The following is a 23,426-nucleotide window of genomic DNA, read 5'->3' as shown; positions in this document are numbered from 1 at the left end:
ATATGTGTGTACATATATATGTATATATGCGTGTATATATATTTCTGGGGGTCAGCTCTCAAAATTTACTAGATGATGGCCTTTAAGTATCACAAACCCTACAGTGAGGAATCTGTTAGTCATTATAAAATATAGATAGCCTCTCGCTGAAGATTTTCTACTTCAGCAGCTAATGCAGAGGAACTGAAAAGACAGTTGAAATGATGCAACAGAAAGTTGAAATCAGGGAATTAAGGAAGTAGAGGAATTGAGAAAAACAATTTTTTTTTTTAAGAAAAGTATTATCACCCTCAGGCTGCTTAAAGAATAGAACTATCCTGCTCAGATTTTAGGCTGCACCACTTCATAAATTACTGCTCACTCCAAATTCTTAAGTGTATATAAAAAGAGGCAGAAAAGGTAACATTCCAGAAACAGTCTAAAAGAGTCACATAATTTGATACCAAATGAAGATGTCATGGATGAAAAAACACTGTTAAGTTGGGAGGGGGGGAAGCATGGGTGCTCTAGTGATACATATGTAAGGCCATCAATTCCACCATACTGTCAAGATGCAACCTAAAATTTAAAAATCCTAGGGCATGTCCTTCCTACGTTATAGCCACTTGAGATCAGAAGAGTCCTGACTCCCTAAGAAAATGACGAGCATGTACTATGATAAAATGCATATTATAAGAAAGAAGCTCCCTAAATCGAGTACCCACTTAAAAAGCACAGGAACTATTTCTCTTTTTTCCAGTTACTTAGGATCAGCTTGCTCCTTCCCAGTAGGCAGGAAGGATTCTTTGTCTCTCAGTGCACAAGGAGGCATCTCCTCTTCTGCATTCAAGCCCTTCCTTAGCTTCAGGGCATGACTGCAAACAGGAAAGGTAACAGCTTTTACAATTAACTGTGCTCCTCTAAGGGGCATTTCTCAGTGCTACTAGAGAAAACTCAGAGAAGCACAGACAGGCTTTAGAGACTCTGTAGGAAATGAGGGCAGAGTAGCCAAGCCATCATGGAAAGAGTAATTTTTCTCCCCAGAACACATCCAAAGAGAACCCAGTGGTCTCAAACTTCCAGGTCAAAGCACTGGGCTGGCTGAACTGTATTTCCTAACCAGCTCTTCTGTAAAGGTTATCTGGTTTCTGATCCTACCTTCGACGCAGGAACAAAGCTTTGAAAACAGCCTGAAAGCTCAGAACTTCCTCAGAGTCAAGGTGAGATGCTGAAGTGGTGGGCTTAGGCAAAAAGCAAGCATCACTCAACTGGGAGCTCACGAATTTTCAAAATCTAAAATATTCCTTGATAAGTCACAGTCTACACAGCATGAAGAGAGTGCTCAAGGATCTTAGAGAGCTTTTGTTTTGTTTTGTTTTCCAGGTGGGACTTTGTCTTTCTCCCTACAAGAGCCCAATAATATATAATTCATGGTTCTCTGTGAATACTTTTCACAGCATTCACACTTAGGTCTATCTCATTTTTTCCCCTCCTTTTGGCAATAACATAACTAGCATGTGTATCTAACTATGCTGTGAGTTTTAAAAATACCACATTTCTGTATTCATATCTCATCAAGGGCTTTGCATTCTCAGTGATTTACATCTCTGCTACATTCCTTATTAACCATCAACTGTGTCACACCACTTCAAACTTCAAAGCCGTTTTGTCATTTTAAGGTAACAGATGTGTATCCTGCTGCGATTCCGAGCCTCCCTTTTCCAAAAGCACCCTCGCTGCGTCGCAGAACGACCGGTAATGATTAACAAACATTCAATCAGCGCTGAACGCAGTGACAAACAAGTGACTTCTACCCCCACACGACCAAGCGTGTGTCGCGTACACACAAACGCCCGGCAGCTGCTTCCTCCCGCTTCGGCCGGATTACCTATAAACCCCTAGACTGACACGCATCATTTAGCTGCACTTGGTTAAAGGCATGATACTAACTCTGGAGAATGTGGGCTCCCCCAGCTCCCAGCTTCCCCTTTAAGATAAAAAGGATTACTTAAAAAAATGAAACCTTCCTACCCGTAACAGGGACTGGGATTCATCCTTGGCCTTGCTCTCTCCAGACGCGGGATACTGCTGGGGGAGGGCGCCGGGCTTCTCTCCGCCCGCGGGCGCCCCCTGCAGGAAGCCCTTGGTGTCCACAGCCAGGCCGTAGATGGGGCGCGCCAGGTGCGCCGCCTCGACGTTGGGGCTATCCCTCAGGGTCTTCGCCTGCTCCTGGGGGCCGGCCACGGGGGTCAGGAGCCCCAGGCCGGCTTGGGCATAAGACGGACTGCCCCGTAGGATGTCCGCCCCTCTCCAAGTCACGCTGCGCAGCTCATCGCTTGAGCTCTCAGCCCAAGCCTTTTCCTTCAGCCCATCCTTGTCTTCGAGCTTCTCCCTCTTCACCACACTCTCAGCAACTGGCTCTCCCATTTTAGAGTCTGGGTTGAGCAGACTGTAGACCTTGAGGTCCATCTTGGGCTCCTCCTTGATGGTGGAGACGGCATGGCCGTCCTCCTCGCCGTTGGCTGTAGTGCTGTCTTGCTCCTGGCAGTGAACAGTGTTGAAGTGCTCCAGTAGTGACTGAGTCTCGGCAGCGGTGAAACTGCACTGACGGCATTTGTAGCAGCTGTGTGCTCTCCTGCAGGAGAAGAAAACCGTCACTCCGAATCTAGCACACACAGAGCTTAAAAGAATCGTCTTCAAGCACCTGGATTTTATCCCCTGCGATGTAACAGGCAGAACGAAATACAGTCGTCTCAGCACCCAGAAACCGGCATATACTAAACTGGCCTCTTAGTTCGAGGTAAGGCATGAGATATTCCCGTTTGTTATATTAGCAATAGCAGGGATATGAACACACAGACACACTTCTGTGTACACACACCAGCCAAGCAAGCCACAGTTAAAACTGGTTGATGTGCTTTATTATTGAAGGACCTGCTCTGTTCATTTTCCCGTGACTGCATAATCATCAGTTCTATATTATTTAAAAGAAATTCATACATTTTTACACCTGATTTCATCAACGGACTTTTCTGTTTCTGCTTTTTTAAACTACACTGAGATATTTTTCACTCTAAATATACATACATTTCTAGTGCTGAAGTATTCAATATAGCCTTTATATAAATTAAAATAAATTATACCAAATCGATTAAAATGTTCTTTTCTATCATAAATTCAAACCCACTGAATCAACCAAATGAAGTTGACTACCCTAGAGCTTCCAAGGAGGCTCAGTGGTAAAGAATCCAACTGCCAATGCAGGAGATGCAGGTTCGATCCCTAGGTCAGGAAGATCCTCTGGAGGAGAAAATGGAAACCCACTCCAGTATTCTTGCCTGGAAAAATCCCATGGACAGAGGAGCCTGGTGGGCTACTGTCCAGGATACAAAAAGTCAGACACAACTAAGCAACTGAGCATGCACCTTATATAATCTAGTAAGTAAGACACACCAGAAGCTCAAAAAAATTTTAAGACAAAGTTTTTTTAACTGTAAGGACTTATGAACATTTGACCAAGTGAGTATCTCTTGGGTGCCAAGCAGCATGATAGGTGCTGTGCAGATATATTCATTTAAGGAGGGTGTGTGAACGTGGGTTTATGTATGTGTTTTCTTTTTAAAAGGCATAAAACAAGGAGACCTTATTGTTGGCTTCTGTAGCATCTCCTGCTGCTAGACAGAACAGTAACTGTTAACTGAAGACAAACAGTTTGTTTAATAAAGAACAGAGACAATGTATCCCAAAGCATACTGGAAAGGTGCGCAAACAACTCAGAATAGAATGAAGCATACATTCTTTAATTGTAAAAACCCTGTGTGGCTCTCTAATTAAACAACCATGTGAAACACTTGCTACTCCACTGACATAACATGTTAGGAGCTACAACTTGAAATAAAGTAACAAAATAAGTTTTGAGAGCTATTGCTCAATGCTCAGGCAACATAGGTACTCCTCTATGTAATCTGTAGATAACCATCACAGTATTACTCTGCTAGGCACTGGGTACACGCCGGGGAATACAAGGCACATAGTCTTTGTCCACCTGGTGTTTAGAGTCTAGTCAGGAATGACAAGCTTCACATTAGACTATAAATAAATATGTGAGGACAAAGAGTGATAAACACTAAGAATGAAATGGATGGGGTGATAGTGGGGTGGAAGGGCTCCTCAAGGATGCCAGGAAAGCCTTTCTGAGGGAAGCATATCAAAGAAATGATAGAAAAGAGCTATCCTGGGAGGAGAAGGAGGGAGGGGGAAGGGCAGTACATTCTAGCAAGTCTGAGATACTAAAAGAGGCCACTGATGTTTGAGAGGAATAAGTAAGGGAAAGCTAATAATCAACAAGCTTGAGGATCATCTAGAGTTTTGTGGACCATGACAAGGAGGTAGGTCTCTTCAGAGAGAAAAGGAAGCAAATGTAAGGCTATAAGCAGAGAGGTAGCTTAGTCAGTCCTGGGTGTTCATTGGAAGGACTGATGCTGAAGCTGAAACTCCAATACTTTGGCCACCTCATGCGAAGAGTTGACTCACTGGAAAAGACCCTGATGCTGGGAGGGATTGGGGGCAGGAGGAGAAGGGGATGACAGAGGAGAGATGGCTGGATGGCATCACTGACTCAATGGACATGAGTTTGGGTAGACTCTAGGAGTTGGTGATGGACAGGCAGGCCTGGCGTGCTGTGATTCATGGGGTCGTAAAGAGTCGGACACGACTGAGCTACTGAACTGAACTGAACTGAGCTTAGTTAAATATGTGCTCTAATAGCTTTGGGACTTTAATAGTTTCCGTATTGGATGACTTCATTCCGAGACCTGTTTGATGACTGAGAATCCAAAACAACATTCTCATTTTAAGGAAGCAAAACTCAAAGGTATAAGACATGTAACAAAATCTCAGCCAATATTTGTTGAGAGCAATTAACTCAGTACATGATTATCTTCTTATCATTAAGAGCTTACATTTGGTTGAATAAATAAGGATAAAGTTTTGCTTTTTAAGGAGGCTGTTTTCAATCTTTTTTTCTTTTATTTTTCTTCATTAAGTAGCAAAAGTAAAACAGGAGGATATACAATAAATGATAAATAATTTGATCATGAATTGACCATAAAAATATAATAGTAAGATAAATTATTCTCAAGTGAAAAAAGCCAGCTCTTAAGGAGAAAATATACAGATGAATCTTGCCACCAAAATCAAAGCCAGAAAACTTGAAACAGAATTAAGATCACAAATGACAATAGGCAAGACTCAAAATCTAGGACTTAGAACATCTGGGAACCTCATTCAGAGAACCTTCCTAGCACTAACTATATCTGATTATCATCCAATGGAATACAAACTCCTAAACTCAAACTGTATCCCCAAATTGTTAGCTTAGCTTTACAGAGCTTGATCAGACAGATAAAAATGAATTATCAGAATGGTCAAAGGTCTAAATATACCCAGGAAATACTCTACTGAAGATATACCACATTATCTAGTCAATCCGGAAAATTAAACATAAACAAAACCCACCATCAGGAAGCACATTCACAAGCTCTGACTGACCTACATCCCAAGACAGTTTTAATGAGCTCACTACCTACTTTGGCAAGTATGCTGATGGTTTCCCTGACATGGTGGAGTCTCTGCTTAAAGTCTGTGATGAAATCTGTGCCTATAAATTAAGACTATAAATGGCCACTGCTACTTCTACCAAAGGAACAAAAAATTCCAAAGGACAAATGTTCTCAAGAATTACAGTGATGTTATTTCAAGAAACAAAGACAATTCACTTTAGGGCAACAAGGAGAAAGATTCAACAAACAGGAGAGGAAATAAAAGATTCTTGAGTAGGACATGACAAAATTATTTTAAAACAGCAGACTCACAGTTCTTACTAGAGGAGCAATTTAGTCCACTTAAGAGATGCTAGGACCAGAATGCCTAAATTTCGGTCTTGGCTCTGTATTTTACTCTATATGCAACTTTGGATATTTACTGAACCAGCCTCAATCTCCTCACCTGCAAAATGAAAATAATAATGCCTCTGGAATGAGTTAATCAATATAAATCCTAAAATTAAATAAAGGGAGCTTATATGTGAATTTGCATTCCATACTCCGTTCAAAGGAGCTGAAACTTTGGTTTGGTTATTGTACCAAATGGTAATTTGGTATCATTCTTTTCTATTCTCCTATGTACCTTAACCATGATAGACATCACTCTTAAAACTATGTTTATTTCCTAGAAGATTCTTTGTTTTAAGACATTACCAGGTAGAATGAATTTTATGCCTTTTCAGCTTCAATGCCTTTTCAAAGCCTTCAGCTTCAAAGCCTTCAGCTTCAATTCAATGCCTCAAAGATGAGGCAGTTTAGCAGTTTACTTAATTGTCAAGTCTTACTCTTTTTTCAATAATAGTATGAGTACTATTATCCATAATCTTAAAATTCTGAATAACAAAGATAGAAAGGGCATTACCTGTGTTTTATTAACAATCTTCAGAGGTGGGGATGCATTGTGAGTGTATTCAGTAAAGTGGTTTAAAACCATACTATATCTAGTAATATATCTCAGTAACTATGTGCCATCAATATCTACTTTACACTGCAATCTAGAAATGTCCTTGAACCAACCTATTCCTTCACCAAATAAAGATGAATACACCTAACTTTATCCAGTATTTGACTGACATGTCCTCCTAAGTATACAAGGAGTTCTGGGTGTGTCTCGCCTAGGCAATGAATTCATCACAAATATCACACTGAAACAAGATGTCTGGGACTTCTAGGTTTTCTAGTTCCAAGTTCCTGCCCCAACAGACAACTCTCTGACTTCTTATAGGTCTCAGCAAGACCTGTTCTGATATGCCCACAGAGGAGTTCCTATTCTGAATGATCAAGGTAAAACCAAGACAGGGACTGGAGGACTGTCCGAATGCAACTGTTTAATAAAGCAGGAAGAAGACAGAAACTGCAGAGATAAGTGCTCAGTGAAAACCGGGTTTTACGTTGAAAAGAAAAACACATATTAACAGGAAGGATATTAAAGCAAGGTGGCAATAACAAGCTTAACGCACACACCTTTCTTTTGAAGACTTCAAAGCACTCACCCATATGTGATCTCACATTCCACTGATGTATAAAGCCTATTTTTACAGATAAGTAAAATGGAGAAACAGTGTCTTGTCCATTTCGTCTACATCAACTCAAGAATACAGGGTGACTACCTTCCAGTACTCTTGCCTGGAAAATCCCATAGATGGAGGAGCCTGGTAGGCTACAGTTCATGGGGTGGCAAAGAGTTGGACACGACTGAGCGACTTCACTGCCACCTTCCAGACACATGTTCTATTTTTCTATCCTCAGTTGCCTAAATTTTTAACTTTATATAAAAATTAATGAAATCACTGGCAATATTGACAATGAAAACATGGGGGATAAAAAATGAAAATATGAGGGGAAGGGAAAGTTCTTCTAATGGACAGAAGTGAGACCAACTACAGCAATGTTTTGCAAAATGGGATGCATGCAGTGCTGCAACTGAAGAAGTTTCTCAGCTATACAGATTCCAGAGCCTCTGTGCTCTATGCTCAGGCATATCTGACTCTCTGCAACCCGACTGACTACAGCCCACCAGGCTCCTCTGTCCATGGCAGTTTCCAGGCAAGAATGCAAGGGTGGGTTGCCGTTTTCCTCCTCCAGGGGATCATACCCACCCAGGGGCTGAATCCACGTCTCCAGCATCTCACAGATGCCTAACTGAAGATCTCTGGGCATAACCTGAAAATCTGAATTTTTAGCAGTCTTCAGGGGACACCCATACAGAGCTAGTCACAAACTACATTAGTAGATATATCCTGGTTCTAAACAACTGAATGAACAGACTCAAGCCATCCTCTGACTCTAATAAAGCACAGGTAATGCCTTTACTCTCTATGTTATTTAGAATCATAAGATTCTGAGTGTGACTACTATTAATGAAAAGAGACCAAAGCTTGACAATTAAGCAGTAACTGCTAAAGCACTTCATCTTTCAGGCCATTGAACACCACTAGGTGAAGCAGAAAAGGCATTTGCTGCATAATACTCTAGAGAACTGAAGAACTTCTTTCTCTGTATAATATTCATCAAACAAATGATAGGAAATATAGTGAAAAAAAACATTATTTTCAAAAGTTGCTACATGAACTTTTCAATCACCTATGTTAACATCTGAGCAGTTATTCTTAAGCCCAGTATTCTTTAGTGCTTAAACATTCAGAAAAATCACCTGGGAATCTCATTATAATTCAGGTTTTGATTTCGGGAGCCTGGGATGGAACCCAATAGTCTCTGTTTCTTACAAAATCCCAGATGATGCTGACGCTTTTGGTTCCCAGACCACACCTTACATAGAAGGAGTCATGAAACCATGGTCAGAAATAAGTCAAGATGAGTCTTAGTTAGACTAGAATGTATACATACTCAGTATTTGAGTATACTCGCAGTATACATACTCAGTATTTGATAGAAGAACATTCCCAAATGAATTCTTTATGATGAGCAACATCATTTTCCCTCTTAAAGCACATACTCCCACCTCTGAGAGCCAACCCTAACAGCTTTATAAGCTCAAACTATAAACATGACATTGTCAAGCATAATCCCCAAAGAGTAATTCATCTTCTTTATTTCACTGTTTGGGGATCATCTTTCAGTATTCTTTAGTGCTGGGCCATTTATATATATTATCCGACAACAATCACACAAACTATCTATTTCCATCCCTACTTCATAAAATAAGAATGTGAAGTACAGACAAGCCAATTCATAAAAGAATATGGAGGGCATGATACAGCGTTTTAGCTTATGTCCACAGTTACTCTTGTATGTACGTGGTAGACGGTAGAGGCAATGTTACTAGCTTATTCAGGAACTAGTTCCTGAAAGATCTGGGCATATTCTCTGACTTGTGTCACTCTCTCAACAATAACTGAAAAGACCTTCAGTATACTGCTGTGTCCCCCCCAAAATAAAAAGGGTTTTTTAATCCCTAGTATAAAAAACATTACTGAAGAGTAAAAGTTTAGTCATTGACAAACTATATTAGTTTGGAGTCCACTCTAACCTCCTACATGCACTTCATTTTATCAGCGTTAATATAAAAACCTCTAAAGGGTTCAGAGAATTTTCCCTTCAGTTCTCAAGATCCACCTTAACTACCTTCTCATCCATAAAAACTTCCCAAATGACTCAACCCAAGAGTAAACCTAACATCTTCTGAGCTACAATGAAACTTTGTCGTCCTCTGAAGATTTTTTTCACATTGCTTTTTATTAAAATGGCCTTTGATTTAAGTGATGGCATAAAAAGATTTATTTCATCACTTAAAAAGCTCCCATTTAAAAAATAACCATGTGGATCTTACTTTACAGTTATATTGTAATTGCCTGAAAATCAAGATCAAAGCCCACACATCCTTCCACCCTACCCAGAACATCCAGAGAGTCAATAAATATCTTATTTAATAACCAAAGGAATGAACAACCACAGCCCAGGGGACACTAGACTTAATACATAGAGTCATAACACAGCAGAGAAGTACATAGACATTTTGCAGATGGCATATTTTGAGTGGCCCACTGAATAAAGTCTTAATTATTTTAGAACTTCTAGAACGTCTATCAATAGCTACATTAAGCAAAACTAATTTAAAAGACACTGCAAATATATTTGCATTCATTTAAATTCTATACTCTGCTGCCATCTGGATAGCAAACATTCTCTTCATGCTACCTGAAGAAAAAAGATGTCATTCTGTAGATCGCCCTGCCATGGCTGTCAGATAAAACACAGGATGCCCAGTTAAATGTGAATTTCAGAAAATATGCAAATATTTTAGTGTAAGTATGTCTCATGCAATGTTTTCCATATACTTTCATAAAATCTCAATTTGTCCAATGCAAAGACAATGAGACAATCAACTTTGATAAAAGAGATAATCATCTTTTGCCTCCAGAGAAACTGGATCAAGCTGGATAAAAAAATCAAATCGTACTTGATTCAAGTGACTTAAATTTCTTTGAGAAAAAAATGATTTTTCCTTATCCTACTTGACAGAGTTTTCATGTGTTATAAAAAGCATTTATTTCAGATCCATTCATATTTCAGTGCCTTTTATTCTAGTAGAAGCGTTTCATTCATTAGTAGAGATTAAAAATTATTTTCATAATTCATAAAGAACTGAGGTTTTCTAAATTCTAGAAAAATCAGCTAAGAGGCTACTCTTTTGCTCTACTCTGATAATATCTGTATATTTCAATTTTCATAACGAACAGCTCACAGTATTTGTGGAGTCAGCTCTAAGCAGCACTTTGTTTTTCTCCTTTCTCCTTTATTTTTGCCATCACTTAAAAAGTTCTCCTTTACCCAGTAACCTATATTTCACTTTCAGTAGTTTTAAGCACAGTTTTTCTGCCTCAATGACTAAGTGAACATCAAAGTAAATGAATAAAGTATAAATACTAATCCATTAAGACTTCAAGGTATTTTTTGGTAATTAGGTAAACAAATACCAACAAATAAGTTGTCACAAAAGCAGAGTAAATGAAGTAATTTAATTGAAATTAGTTCAGTAGATGTGACAACTAGTAAGTCATATTTTGTGTCATAAGTCTACAGGTGTGGCACTTGAGGTAACCAGCACTGCTGAATGTTGGAATGAAAAGCTTGTGAAGAGAGTATTTGAGGGACAAAAAGAAAAGGAATTACAGATGTGTAGGTGGATAACCAGTTCAATCAACTTTTAAATGTTGAAAATTGAATATTCAGCTTTAGTCAAGTGCAAAGGGCCATACACAATATATAATCTATTGAAAACTGAAATTCTGAATGAGGAAGATTCCATTCAACCTGCTCATCCTGTATTTCTTAATTGAAATGATCTGATGAGTATTTGCTCATTTGGAGTAATTGGACCTTTTTTTAGAAGAGTGTGGGGTGATTTCACCTTCACATGGTAGGAGAAAACACAACTAATGTCATATCTGAAAGAAAAAAATCTCAATTTATGATTCACTTTCAAAAATAAGATGTCCCTATCAAATGTTCGAAATAGAAAGATAAATCTTTCCATGAAATAGACAGTAAACAAGATGTGAGAAATAAATTATATAATATATATAACAACACAATATGAAATGGAAATCATGATTAACACTTATCTTATCCAAAACTCAATAATTGTTCTTGTATAAAGTCTTCAGGACTATCAAATTTGAAATTTCTAATAAATTATGTGTCCAAATAAAGGTAATACAATTGTGGGTTATTTCCTTAATGAACTATGGGTAGCTTTTTGTGCCACAATGGGAATTTTCAACTTGAATTATATTTCAAAGTTTTACAGGCAACTGATTTATTACATACTGTTCAAAAGAACATGACACATAAAAGACACAAATGTAGATGATACTATTATGGTACTCACCCTTTTAGAAACTGTACTAATGCACTTTGTACTTAGCTTTTTCAGATATGTTGATAATTATGTGCTTATCATAAAATCTATTCTTCAGAACTAGCAGGGCACACAGTTCATGCTCCTTCTCAGAGCTCTTTTAAGATAGAAATTGTACAGTAGCTACATTAATTTAATCAGTTACTGCATCTAATGCTACTTCCTTCAGCCTGAGATATATATGTGTAAAATATTCACTGTTTAAAAAACTTTGACTCTGAACAGATAGATGCTTGTCATCACATACACTACCAAAAAATATGTACATTCTTCCACGTTCTAGTTAAGTAGATAGGTAATGACAATATCATTGACTTTCAAGTAGTTCCTTAATGATAAGGGAAGTTAAATATTTACTCAATTGTTTGTTGTATATGTGTATGATGAGAATTGATGCCTCATTTTTATTTTAAAATGTTACTGTATAATGTTAGTCACACATGTGTACACACACATTATATACACATTTATAAAGAGATTTGGCAAAAAGTGAAAACTGGAACATAATCATAGAATCATAAAATATGATTTATATATATATATATATTCTTCACATATAGAGAGATTCAGAGTGACACAGAGTCTATGTACACATATATATACAAAAACAAGAAAAATAATATTTATGGAGGAAAAATAATATTTACGGTGCAGTTCAATGTATGTATATAAATGTAATGAACAATACAGTGTAAATATAAGTAAATATATGTGAATATATGTATATATATTCAATAAATATATATATATTACAATAAATTATTGGATATATTCAATATTAAATATATTGAATATATATGTTCAATATATATATTCAATAAATATTCAATAAATATATATATATGTATATAGTTTTATTTTGATGTTTTTTGAACTTTGTAATGGTGTGAAGCTACAAATAGTTGCCTTTGGTTTGTTTTTATTCAGTCAAAATTATAAAGACATCCACGTTGTACTCAGTTGTCATTTATGCAAATTCACTGTTGCATAATATTCCATGTATGAAAAATCTGCAAGTCATGTAACTAATCTCTTACAAATTATAAGGTCTTTTCTTGTTTGTTTTGGTTTTTTATTTTTGTTTTGGTTGTTCTGCTCTTTAAAAAATACTACTTTGAACTTTTTTTTCACTTGTTTACTAGTGGTCCCAAACAAGAAGTTTCCTTCTGAGGGTTGAAATGATGTGATCTTTGGGAATATGAGCATCTGATATTGCCAGAATTTGATAAATTCACTTTATAAAGTCATCAGTTCAGTTCAGTCGCTCAGATGTATCTGACTCGTTGTGACCCCATAGATTGCAGCATGCCAGGCTTCCCTATCCATTATCAATTCTCAGAGCTTGCTCAAACTCATGTCCATTGAGTCAGTGATGCCATCCAATCACCTCATCCTCTGTCGTCCCCTTCTCCTCCTTCAATCTTTCCCAGCATCAGGGTCTTTTCCAATGAGTCAGTTCTTTGCATCAGGTGGCCAAAGTATTGGAGCTTCAGCTTCAGCACCAGTCCTTCCAATGAATATTCAGGACTGATTTCCTTTAGGATCGACTGGTTGGATCTCCTTGCAGTTCAAAAGCATCAATTCTTCGGCACTCAGCTTTCTTTATGGTCCAACTCTCACATCCATACATGACTACTGGAAAAATCATAGCTTTGACTAGACAGACCTTTGTTGGCAAACTAATGTCTCTGCTTTTTAATATGCTCTAGGTTAGTCACAGCTTTTCTTGCAAGGAGCAAGCATCTTTTATTTTCATGGCTACAGTCACCATCCACAGTGATTTTCAGCCTAAGAAAATTAAGTCTCTCACTGTTTCCATTGTTTCTCCATCTTTATTCTTCCCCATCTTCCCCAATTGTTTCTCCACTTCATTGCCATGAAGTGATGGGACCAGATGCCATGATTTTAGTTTTATGAATCTTGAGTTTCAAGTCAGCTTTTTCACTCTCCTCTTTCACTTTCATCAAGAGGCTCTTCAGTTCCTCTTCGCTTTCTGTCATAAGGGTGGTGTCCTCTGCATATCTGAGGTTATTGATATTTCTCCCAGCAATCTTGATTCCAGCCTGTGCTTCATAAGTACTGGCAAATTTTATCCACTTTATCCATTTTTTTACCTGTTACATATTTTTTGTCTTAATATCTACATTTTCTGGAATAAATAAAATGACCTCATTTTTTTACTTTGGTTAATACCTACCTTGTGTGATGTCATCTATCCTTATCTTCCTGCTATGAAGGTCTAATTTAATTACACTGAATAAAAGGGTATGTTCTATATATTATTTTTTTGAAATCTGATTTATTTTTGGCTTAGTATATGACATGTTTTATAAGCATTTTATATCTTCTTGAAAAGCACAGGCATTCTCTAATTGCTGGGTGTAGAAATTACATATTTTAAGTAATTCAAGTTTAAAAAATAAAAAATAGGGAGTTCCCTGGTAGCCTAGTGGTTAGGATTCTGGGCTTTCACTACCATGGCCCAGGTTCAACCCTGGTCAGGGAACTGAGATCCCAGAAGCCTCAGAGTGTGGCCAAAATAAATAAATACATAAATAAAGTTTCTTAATTTGTTGCTCAAATATTTTACATTTTGAAAAATTTTTTTCTGTCCACCTTTAATAAGGGAGGTTTCCTAAAATGTGCTACTGTGATTATGGTTTGTCATATTTTCTCTGTAGTTCTTGATTAATTTTTGATTTACATATATATTTTATATTCATGTTTTATATATCAGTAACTAATATATCTTGCTGATGAACTGAACCTCTTCTCATTGATAATGACTTGTCCCACATACACTTTTTAAGAGTCTAAACTGTATGAGACTAATAAAGCTACCTCAAGTTTTATTTGGTTTGTATTTGCTCCTATAACTTAGTATATTTTGTTCTTTCAAACTCTCAGCCTTATGCTTTAAGTGTGTAACCTATACAGAGCTTTAGTTAAATATTCTTTTTTAATATGTCTGATAATATTTTTAAGTGGAAAGTTCAATCCCACAGGTTCAAGATTTTTGATATATGGACTTTTTTTTTTACCGTCTTTTTAAAAAAATTCTATTTGTCCACTTTTCCCCATGTATCCTCTTTTGCCATTAAAAAAAAGATTGAATTTGATGGGTGTTCTCTATTTTGTTGTCCGTTTTCCCCCTCTAGAGCTTTGCAAGTCGTGTTCTCATCTCCTACTCTTTCCTTTGTTGCTGTTATTTAGTTAAGTCCTGTCCAACTATTTTATGACCCCATGAACTGTAGCCCACCGGGCTCCTCTGTCCATGGAATTCTCCAGGCAAGAATATTTGAGCAGGTTGCCACTTCCTTCTCCAAAGGATCTTCCCTACCCAAGGATCAAACCCACATAGCCTGCATTGGGAGGCAGATTCTCTACCTCTGAGCCACCAGGAAAGCCCACTCTTTCCTTAGTTATCCCTAAAACTATTAAAGTATGCATAACAAAATTCTAACTCCAGACAATTCAAGCACCTTAAAACACCCTACTTCTGATCAATCTCCCTGCAAATTAACATAATAGTGTTGCCCAATATCTCAGTCCATCCCTTTATAACTGCATAAATTACGCATGCTATGGTTGTTAAATACAATTATTCACACTTCCCTGGTCTTTGTTTATGTGAAAATGTCTTTTCTCTTAGTTTTGGAAGATAGTTTTGACAAGTAGACAACACTAGGTAGACTTTTTTTTTCCCCCTTCAAAACTGTGAACAGTATTCTTCTCTCTTCTGGTTTTCAGTATTGCTGATAAAAATCTGCTATTAACCAAAAACTGTTTCCTGAATAGTTGAGCTGTTGTTTCTCTTTAACTGCTCTAAGGAATCTCTCTGCCTTGGCATTATAATTTTTACTACAACAGTTTATGACTGAATTTATTTGCATACAGATTGTCCTCCACTTACAATGACTTGACTTACAATCTTTCAACCTTTTAGGATGGTGCAAAAGCCATAAGCATTCAGTACAAACTGTACTTTGCATTTTTAATTTGGATCTTTTCCTGGGGTGATGATACACAGGATATGTGATACAATGGTGCTGGGCTCAGCCGGGTGCCCCAGCTTCCAGTCATCCATGTGACCATGAGAAGAAACAGCCAATAAAGTTACACCCATTCTGTACCCAACCATTCTGTTTTTCACTTTCAATACAATAGTCAATGAATTACATAAAATATTCATCATTTCATTACAAAACAGGCTTTATACTGGGCTTCCCAGGTGGTTCAGTGGTAAAGAATCCACCTGCCAATATAGGAAAAACAGGTTCAAACCCTGGGTTTGGAAGATCCCCAGGAGAAGGAAATGGCAACCCACTCCAGTATTCTTTCATGGGAAATCCCATGCGCACAGGAGCCTGGTGGGCTAGAGTCCATGGGGTTGCAAAGTGTCAGACACAATTTAGTGACTGAACAATAACAAAACCCATCAAAAGTCAAATCTAAGTATCTACTTAGTATATGGTATCCTACTTTGTATCTGTATTTATGTTTTTCATCAGTGTTAAAAACTCTTCTGCCATTATCTCCACAAATATTGATTGCCTATCTTCCATTCGATATTATTTTCCTCTGGGACTCTAATTAGACTCATGTTAGAACATCTTGTATTTTCATATCTTAATAAACACTATTGATATTTTCCATCCCTTTCCCCTCCCTTAAAGTATTCTAGCTAATACCTCCAGATCTAACTTTTGATTAACTCATTTGCTGTCATTCATTTGCCGATCTGTTACTTCTCCTATCCATATGATTTAAACTTCAGTAATTATTGTTCACTCAAAAATGCCTTTGTTTCTTTTTTTAATATCCCTGGCTATTTATAGCTTCATGTAGCTTGATCAGTTTATAAGTGTAATTTTCATTTATTTAAACATTCATTAATTATTATTTTCTCAATGAAAAACTGTTGATCAGAAGTTCCTGGGTATCTAAATCTATTATTTGCATTTTCTACAGATTTCACATGTAGCAATTTAAAGCCTTGCCTGTATAGTGAACGGTTATAATGGAGAGCTCATATGAGGTTTATCTTAGGCTCTCCAAAACATGGAGGTGAAAACTGGAGTATCTTGCTAGAGACAAATTTGAGTTTACCTCTGGCAGGACTCAAGAAGAAGGCAGTAATATAGAATCACGTTAGTCACCTTCATGATGCCAGCTTACAGCGAGACCCTTGAATTCAACACCCTCACTCTGCCAGTGATCACAGGCTTAGTCTCAATATGACCACAATGTCAATGTCAGTGTTTGCCCTCTGTACAAGCTTGCACTGCCGGTTTGCTCTCCCCAGACTGGGTTTAGCTCCCTTTTGGTGAAGAGAAAAGAAAAATTTCAGAAACTTCTCCTAATTCATGGAAGTCTAACATGTCACTAAGAAGTATGTTTTATCTGGTATAGTTGTTTTGTGAGGATATATTCCTCCTATAACACCAGAAGCATTAAATTGTAACACTGAAAATTCGGAAGAAGAAAATAAGTCAGTTAGAGAATGGGCAGGCTGGTAAATGAAATAATACATAATAAAAGAAATAGAGTATGAGAAACAAATTCAAAGAGTGGAACATAACAACTTTGTCAGGATGTGAAGTATGGGAGATCATAAGTAAATGTAAAACATAAAGAAAGGAGAATTGGTCAAATTTCACTTACTAACTGGATAATGTTGGCAATTCAGCTCAGGTTAAACCTGGTTCTTTGGGAAAAGGCCCGTGGGATGAAATCCTCACTGAGGTTTTTCTCTGATAGCTTTATATCAACTCTCTTGCTTCTCAACTATAGTTATTTCATAGCTACATCATTTCACACATTGTATAGCTTTCCATTTATACTATCTTTTTACTACATTGTAAGTCTTTATATATAAAGTACTCAAAAGTTTAAAATATTCCACAGTAATAACAGAACTATGGTAAGTTTCCCAACATGAATAATATGAATAAATATTAATTTAACTAGAAACTGTTGTAATGTGGTAAATTTGTCTCCTCTTAGTATCTTCAAAATTGGCATTTTGAGAAAGTGCTTTGATAGCAGATAACGTTTTCAACATTCATGTGACTACTTCCTTTTACATCCCTGGAGCCTCCAATGTCCAACTTCCAGTAGAGTTTCTTTATACTTCTTTTTGTTTGTTTCTTTTTCTCTCTTTATACTTCTTACTGAGCTGTGACTCCTGAAACTGTAAGTCTCCACGTTTAGATTATTTCTGTAAGAACTCTGATTAGAGATAAACTACTCAGCACCCTAAAGGACCTAGGACCACACAAACTACACTAGGTTTTAAAAATAAGTGCATGAGTATTGTAATGTTTTAGAGACAAGGGGTGCTAATTTTGTTTTAATCTAATAAAATGCTGAGAGGTTGATTTACATTCAAAATAGAGTATCATTTTGTGAGTCCTCAGAAGGGTTCCAAGACCATTCAATAATCAAAGGTTAAACTAAAACTCACTATGGAGATTTTGACTTATTCATAACTACTGTGAAGGCAAAATCTCACTGGGATTTCACCTATTTAAATACTCAGTGAGTACCTATCACTCCTCCAGGCACTACGCGAAATCGTGCAGAGACAACAGTGAACAAAACAGAGACTAGTCTCTGGAGCTCACCTTCATTACTGAATATTAACTAAACTCAGATTATTCAATAATATTTTTATTCATATTTTAGTTCTTAGGAGATTTTTGTCTATTTAACCAAAACATGGAATCACTATTTTTCCAGCCAAGTTTTCAAGCAGTGGCCTCACCTTCCTCAAAAAAGGTCACTCATTCAAGGGATCAAGTATCTACATATATCTGTGTGTGTGTTTGTGTGTATATTAGCTAATATCTTCATGATTTAAAAAAGCCTCCTCCTTCAAAAAAAAAAAAAGAGTTATCTAATTTTTGTATCACTTAAGAAATGTATATGCACAGTATGTATACTAACAGCTGGAAAGAAAGCTAACGTCTGCCTGCCCCAGAAATAAATTAGCATGCAGCTAACATCAAAAGAGCCAAAAACACTCACTGCAAGTGTGAACACATATTTGATTGCAGGACTGTGTCTTTCCCAGGGCTGACCTTATAAATTAAACAGTGTAAATCTCAAGGAAGTGTTTTCTGAACATTTAGATTCACTGTGAACATTAGGATGCCCTTCAAATTAACATCTAACATTATTAGCCTATTGTTGGACATAAACTGCTTCATTACTGGTGACTGAGAAAACATATACACACCAGTACGAACACAAAACTTATAGAAGAATGGGAGGAACTATTCAAAATCTCAGGATGTGAACATTTAAATAACAATTTTTTAACTAGGATATTGAATCTGCATATGGAAAAGCTCTTGCAAATAGTAAATAAAGCTCTTTACTTTGATGCTTAGAAGCACAACAACAAGAAAATACCCAATACTTGGGAAGTAATATCTGAATGCACGATACTACAAAGATTTTGTGGAACTAATTCCTACTTATAACCCAGTCTCAGTTTAAATGCCCCTTCCTAGAGGAGACATTTCCTCCTTTATCATACTGGGCTATATTGTCACTATATCCAAATGCAGTGGTCTCCACTTCCTCTTTTTCTGAAACTCTTCCCTCTTACAATGAGCTGCTAAGATCTTCCCTACTAAACCATAAGTTCCATAAGGGCACCATCTATGTTTATCTTCTTTTCCCTTTTATAACCAATGCCTTGGCAATATGTATATTTTTGGAGTAAGCTAGTTAAGGAATGGATACATAAATAAAGACATGAATTCTAAATCATCTCTAAAAAGTATGAAAGATTAATTGGAAAAGTTAATGTCTACAATAAGAACAGGATGAAAGGAGAAGGGAAACATTAATACACCCTACATCTATTTAAGAATCCGAAACACTTAAGCAGCTTTACTCATTCAGAATGTAGAGAAACCCAATTCTCACCTTCAGATTACCGTCTTTATGCAAAACAAGGATGTTGCTTAGTTTTTTTTTAAGCTAGAAGAATGTCTGATTTCATTTGAAAAGCAAAACAAGCAATATGTTCTCAAGTGAATTGTTTCCCAGCTGGAATAGAGAATAGAACCTATTACGGTGGCGTCTTTCATTTGGAAGCTGCTCCATGAAAAATCATGGGATATGGGGTCACACTCAGCAAGGGCAAATAAACAAATTGTGGTAAACCCATCAGCATTATCAGCATCATTGTGAATTTTAAAATATATTCAGTAGCTGGTATAAAACAGGTATGAAACATAAATCTAAACAGTCTGAAATAAGTGACTCAATTAAAATCTATGGTTATCTTGTCTAGCAATATGAAATCTGCAGTTCTATGATCTTATAGAACATAATCTTGTTCCGTAACTTCCCCAGGTCACCACAATCACTCCCTACAATTCTTGAGTCAGCTCTCTGGATAATTTCTATCACTTTCTCCTATGTCGTCCCCCCCACCCATGGCTTACCTGTAGTGTCGGGAAATCTCTTCTTCCACCTGGGTAATGAAATCACATTTGGTACATGAGTGTTCTTTGCTTTCCTTGACAGCCGGCTGCCCGTCTGACCCTTGCAGGTGATTGCCTTCTTGCTTGACGTCCGAGGCCGGGGATTCGTGCATGCTCTCGTAATGAAAGAGGAGCACGTCCACGTCGGGGGTGGCGAACGGGCACTGATGGCACTGGTGTTTGACTCTCGAGCTTCCGGCCGCCCCAGGAGACAAGTGCAGAAGCAGGAGCGCACAGTGGGAACAATTACTTTTCCTACAAGCGAATGGATAAGTAATTTCTCCAAGGTGCTTTTCTGGGCTGCAAAGGCCTCTGGGACAGAAGGGACAGTGTTTAATGGTACACTTGTGAATGTTATGGAGCTGCTGATAATGACGAAGAAGTGGCCCCACCACAATGACGTCGGGGCCATGGCTCTTGGAGTATCGAAAGTCACAGAACTGACAGTTGTAGCTGGTGACCATGTTATCCTCTGCCCCCTTGCTGGAGAAGTCCTTCTTCTTCACCCCACTAGAGCCCTTGTCTGCCTTGGTCATTGGCTCCCCGTCTGCACTTTTGGGTAGATCATTCTGATTAATGACAGAGCCCCTGGAAAGCTTATCATTCAATTCTGGATTAAGGCCGCCTGACTGCGCTCCGCCATGCTGCTTGCCGTAATGTTCTAGCAGTTTCAGTGAGCTCGAGGACTCACAGCTGAAGCTACAAAACTTACACCAGTAGTAACTGGTGGCCTCTGTACCATTTTGTCTCGAGTCAAGGGGCTTGATGGGCACTGAGTAACCAACGGGTGTGTCATCTCCCGCCTTGACTGTGATCTTGTCCTGCCATTTGCCCAGGTCTCCAGCATCACCAGGCCGGACGGCTGGGATGCATTTGTTAGAGTTTTTCTCTGAAGGTTTTGCACCCTCAGAGGAGGGGAGAGAAGCTTTTATTTTGTTCGGGTGAGTCTGAAGAAAATGTTGTTCTAGTTCTGTTGATGAGTTGCCCATGTAAGTGAAATTGCAGAATTTACAGCGGAAATACTTGGTGTTTCCTTGGCAATCTGGTGTCTTCCGGCCAATGCCAATGAATGTTCCACCTGAAGTGACCTGGCAGAGAAGACATGGATGTTACTTTAAAGGTATCATTAATTCAGTGTTCTCTGTAGGCAGGTGGAGGCGACACTGCCGAGTATTCTACATCAAAAAATACAATAGTGCTTCTGCTTATTATGAAATCACTTGAATAATTAGAGCCAAAGAAATTCGCTCTTCATTACTCAATAGCCACTCTCTGAGAGGCTCATTATGCTAAACATTTTTGGCCAAAGTATCAGATGAAGGTAAGTAATAAAAGTACTATAACAAATTCAAAGGATTTAATAATATACACTTTTAAACAAAAGACTAAGAAGATGACTTTCAATTAGAGGTTTTACGACTGCCTCCTTCAAATCCTGCAGAAGCATCCAAATCACTGGGGATTTCTTGTCACAAAGCTAAGGGTTGCTGTCAAAACCAGAGGCAATTGCTCAGAGATTACTCAATGCAGGCGCCCTCCAAGGAAATCCTCTGTTCAGTTCCTACGGCAATGAGGCTGCAAAGATGAAGTCTATCTTTCGGGTAAAATAAAAGTGCTAAATGACCACACAAAATGGTTCATGGTTAAAGCCCAAGTACGCAGTTAGACTGAAAGTAAAATGAAATCTCTGGGCTTGAAATCTTAGTGAAGGAGGACTAAGGTAAGGAATTTAATAAACTGTTTCCCAATCTAGAACAAATAAAATGAAGAAAAGCTTCATGAGCCTTATTTGATGAAGGCTCTGTCTCATAGCAAAGACTCAGCTGCTCTGATGAGCTGGTCATGGGGATAGTCAAGGACTAAAATAAAATAATTCCACCATAATAATCACAACAGCTTGGTCTCCCATCCAAAATTTGAAAATTGTATATAGTGTTAGGGCAACCACAGCCTTCAAAGGGCATTTTATATAAAATTCTTCTCTGGGTACACCACACCAGGTGGCTCAACTGAGTGCAAGCACCCAGCAGTCAAAATTCATGGTTTGAAAGAGTTTTGACAGAACTGGTCCAAAGGGGGAGAAATTTCCTTTTTTAACAATCAGGGGAATTTTTAAAAATTTTCCAGCAACCAGATGTAACAGATTAAGCACGTGGCATAATTGTGTTCTTCCTTCTTTCACAGCTGCTCAAAAATGACATGTGTGATCACTGCTCATATCCAATTCACTCCATGAGAAAAAGTCTCAAGCATCTCAAAATCATTTAAAAGATTCTACTTAACATGCAAATAATATTCCTTTAGCGCACTCAGAGACATGGCTGTACACTACTGTACTGGGCCAAGACAGAAGTCCATCTGCCACTTAAAGAGGGGTGTGACCTGGATAGAATGACTTAACCTCTCTGGCAACAGCTTCCTCCCTGGGGGCAACCTTTAAACTTACTTCCAATATTACAGTTTGAGAAAATGTGCATGAACACACCAACAGCTCAACATTTACTGTACATTACGATAATAAATTACAAAGGACTCCCACAGTCCTTAATCGAAGATGACAATGTTTCACTTTAGACAATGTCTAAATTTACCATGGCAAACCCCCAGATCACAGTCTGTTGACAGCAGAGCATCATCTAATCAGAAGGGCAAGACTGGGGGCACCCTCCCCGGCAGCAACCTGACAATTAATCATTGGTGTAAAAGATGTCAAGGCCAGACCACACAAGAAAAGTCTAATCACCACTCGAACCTCGCATCTTAGAAACCAAAGCAAATAAAACTTGCAGTGAAATGTAATGTGTAACACTGTAAAATTCCTCCATTTTCTAATTCCCTAGAAATGAGAAGAACCTTGCTTTCAAAATCAAAATGAAAGCTTTCAATGGCATGGCACCTACTCAGATACTTGGTTCAGGAACTTCAACTTGAATCGAAAGGCAGAAATTCATAATTATTCCCATCTTCTCTAATGTAGGCAAAGAAAGCCAGTGTACAAGCTCTAAAGACGGAAATATGCTTCTCTGGGCTACCATGTTTCTTCAGAGTTGTCGAGTTTCCCTAACAGAAAATGTTTTGAACTATTGCTTGTAGAACAAGGATTCCTGAGAAACCACGACACATCATCACTATTTCTTTGATTTTGCAATTTTCAAGCCTCATGTGTCAAGTCCACACTGCAAGGGCTGAGCAAAGAGCTCATCCAGTGTTAAGAAAGCCCTAAACTTAAGATTTTGAAATGAATTAAAATGACTATGAAGCATCACAATATCTCTTTCAGTATCTGACATCAACTTTAACAGTCATAAAATCCATGCTAAGAAAGACTACTATCCAGTGAACGGGACATTTCATACCAAAAACTGCCAGTTAAACCTTTTGGTCTGGAATTAATTAAACTACTGTGAAAACTGTATTAAATTTTTTGAGTTGGTAGTGTCCATGTGTCTAAATAGTGTGCAG

At 37.8% G+C, this 23,426-nt stretch overlaps 1 protein-coding gene across 11 annotated transcripts in view; it reads right to left on the bottom strand.

Annotated features, from left to right (window-relative positions):
* Positions 1-23,426, bottom strand: part of TRPS1 (transcriptional repressor GATA binding 1) — a 271,619-nt gene that overhangs the window by 182,146 nt on the left and 66,047 nt on the right. For all 11 annotated transcript variants that reach the window (XM_043880561.1, XM_043880554.1, XM_043880563.1 and 8 more), the window contains 2 exons: positions 19,926-21,052; positions 2,011-2,614 (listed from right to left, as the gene is read on the bottom strand). In XM_043880561.1, the coding sequence (XP_043736496.1) occupies positions 2,011-2,614; positions 19,926-21,052 (1,731 nt within the window). The remainder of the gene's footprint in view (positions 1-2,010; positions 2,615-19,925; positions 21,053-23,426) is intronic.

This window comes from Cervus elaphus, chromosome 21, assembly GCF_910594005.1.
Source record: "Cervus elaphus chromosome 21, mCerEla1.1, whole genome shotgun sequence".
NCBI lineage: Eukaryota > Metazoa > Chordata > Mammalia > Artiodactyla > Cervidae > Cervus > Cervus elaphus.
Note: the sequence above shows the minus strand (reverse complement) of the source record. Positions and strands in the feature narration are given on the sequence as shown.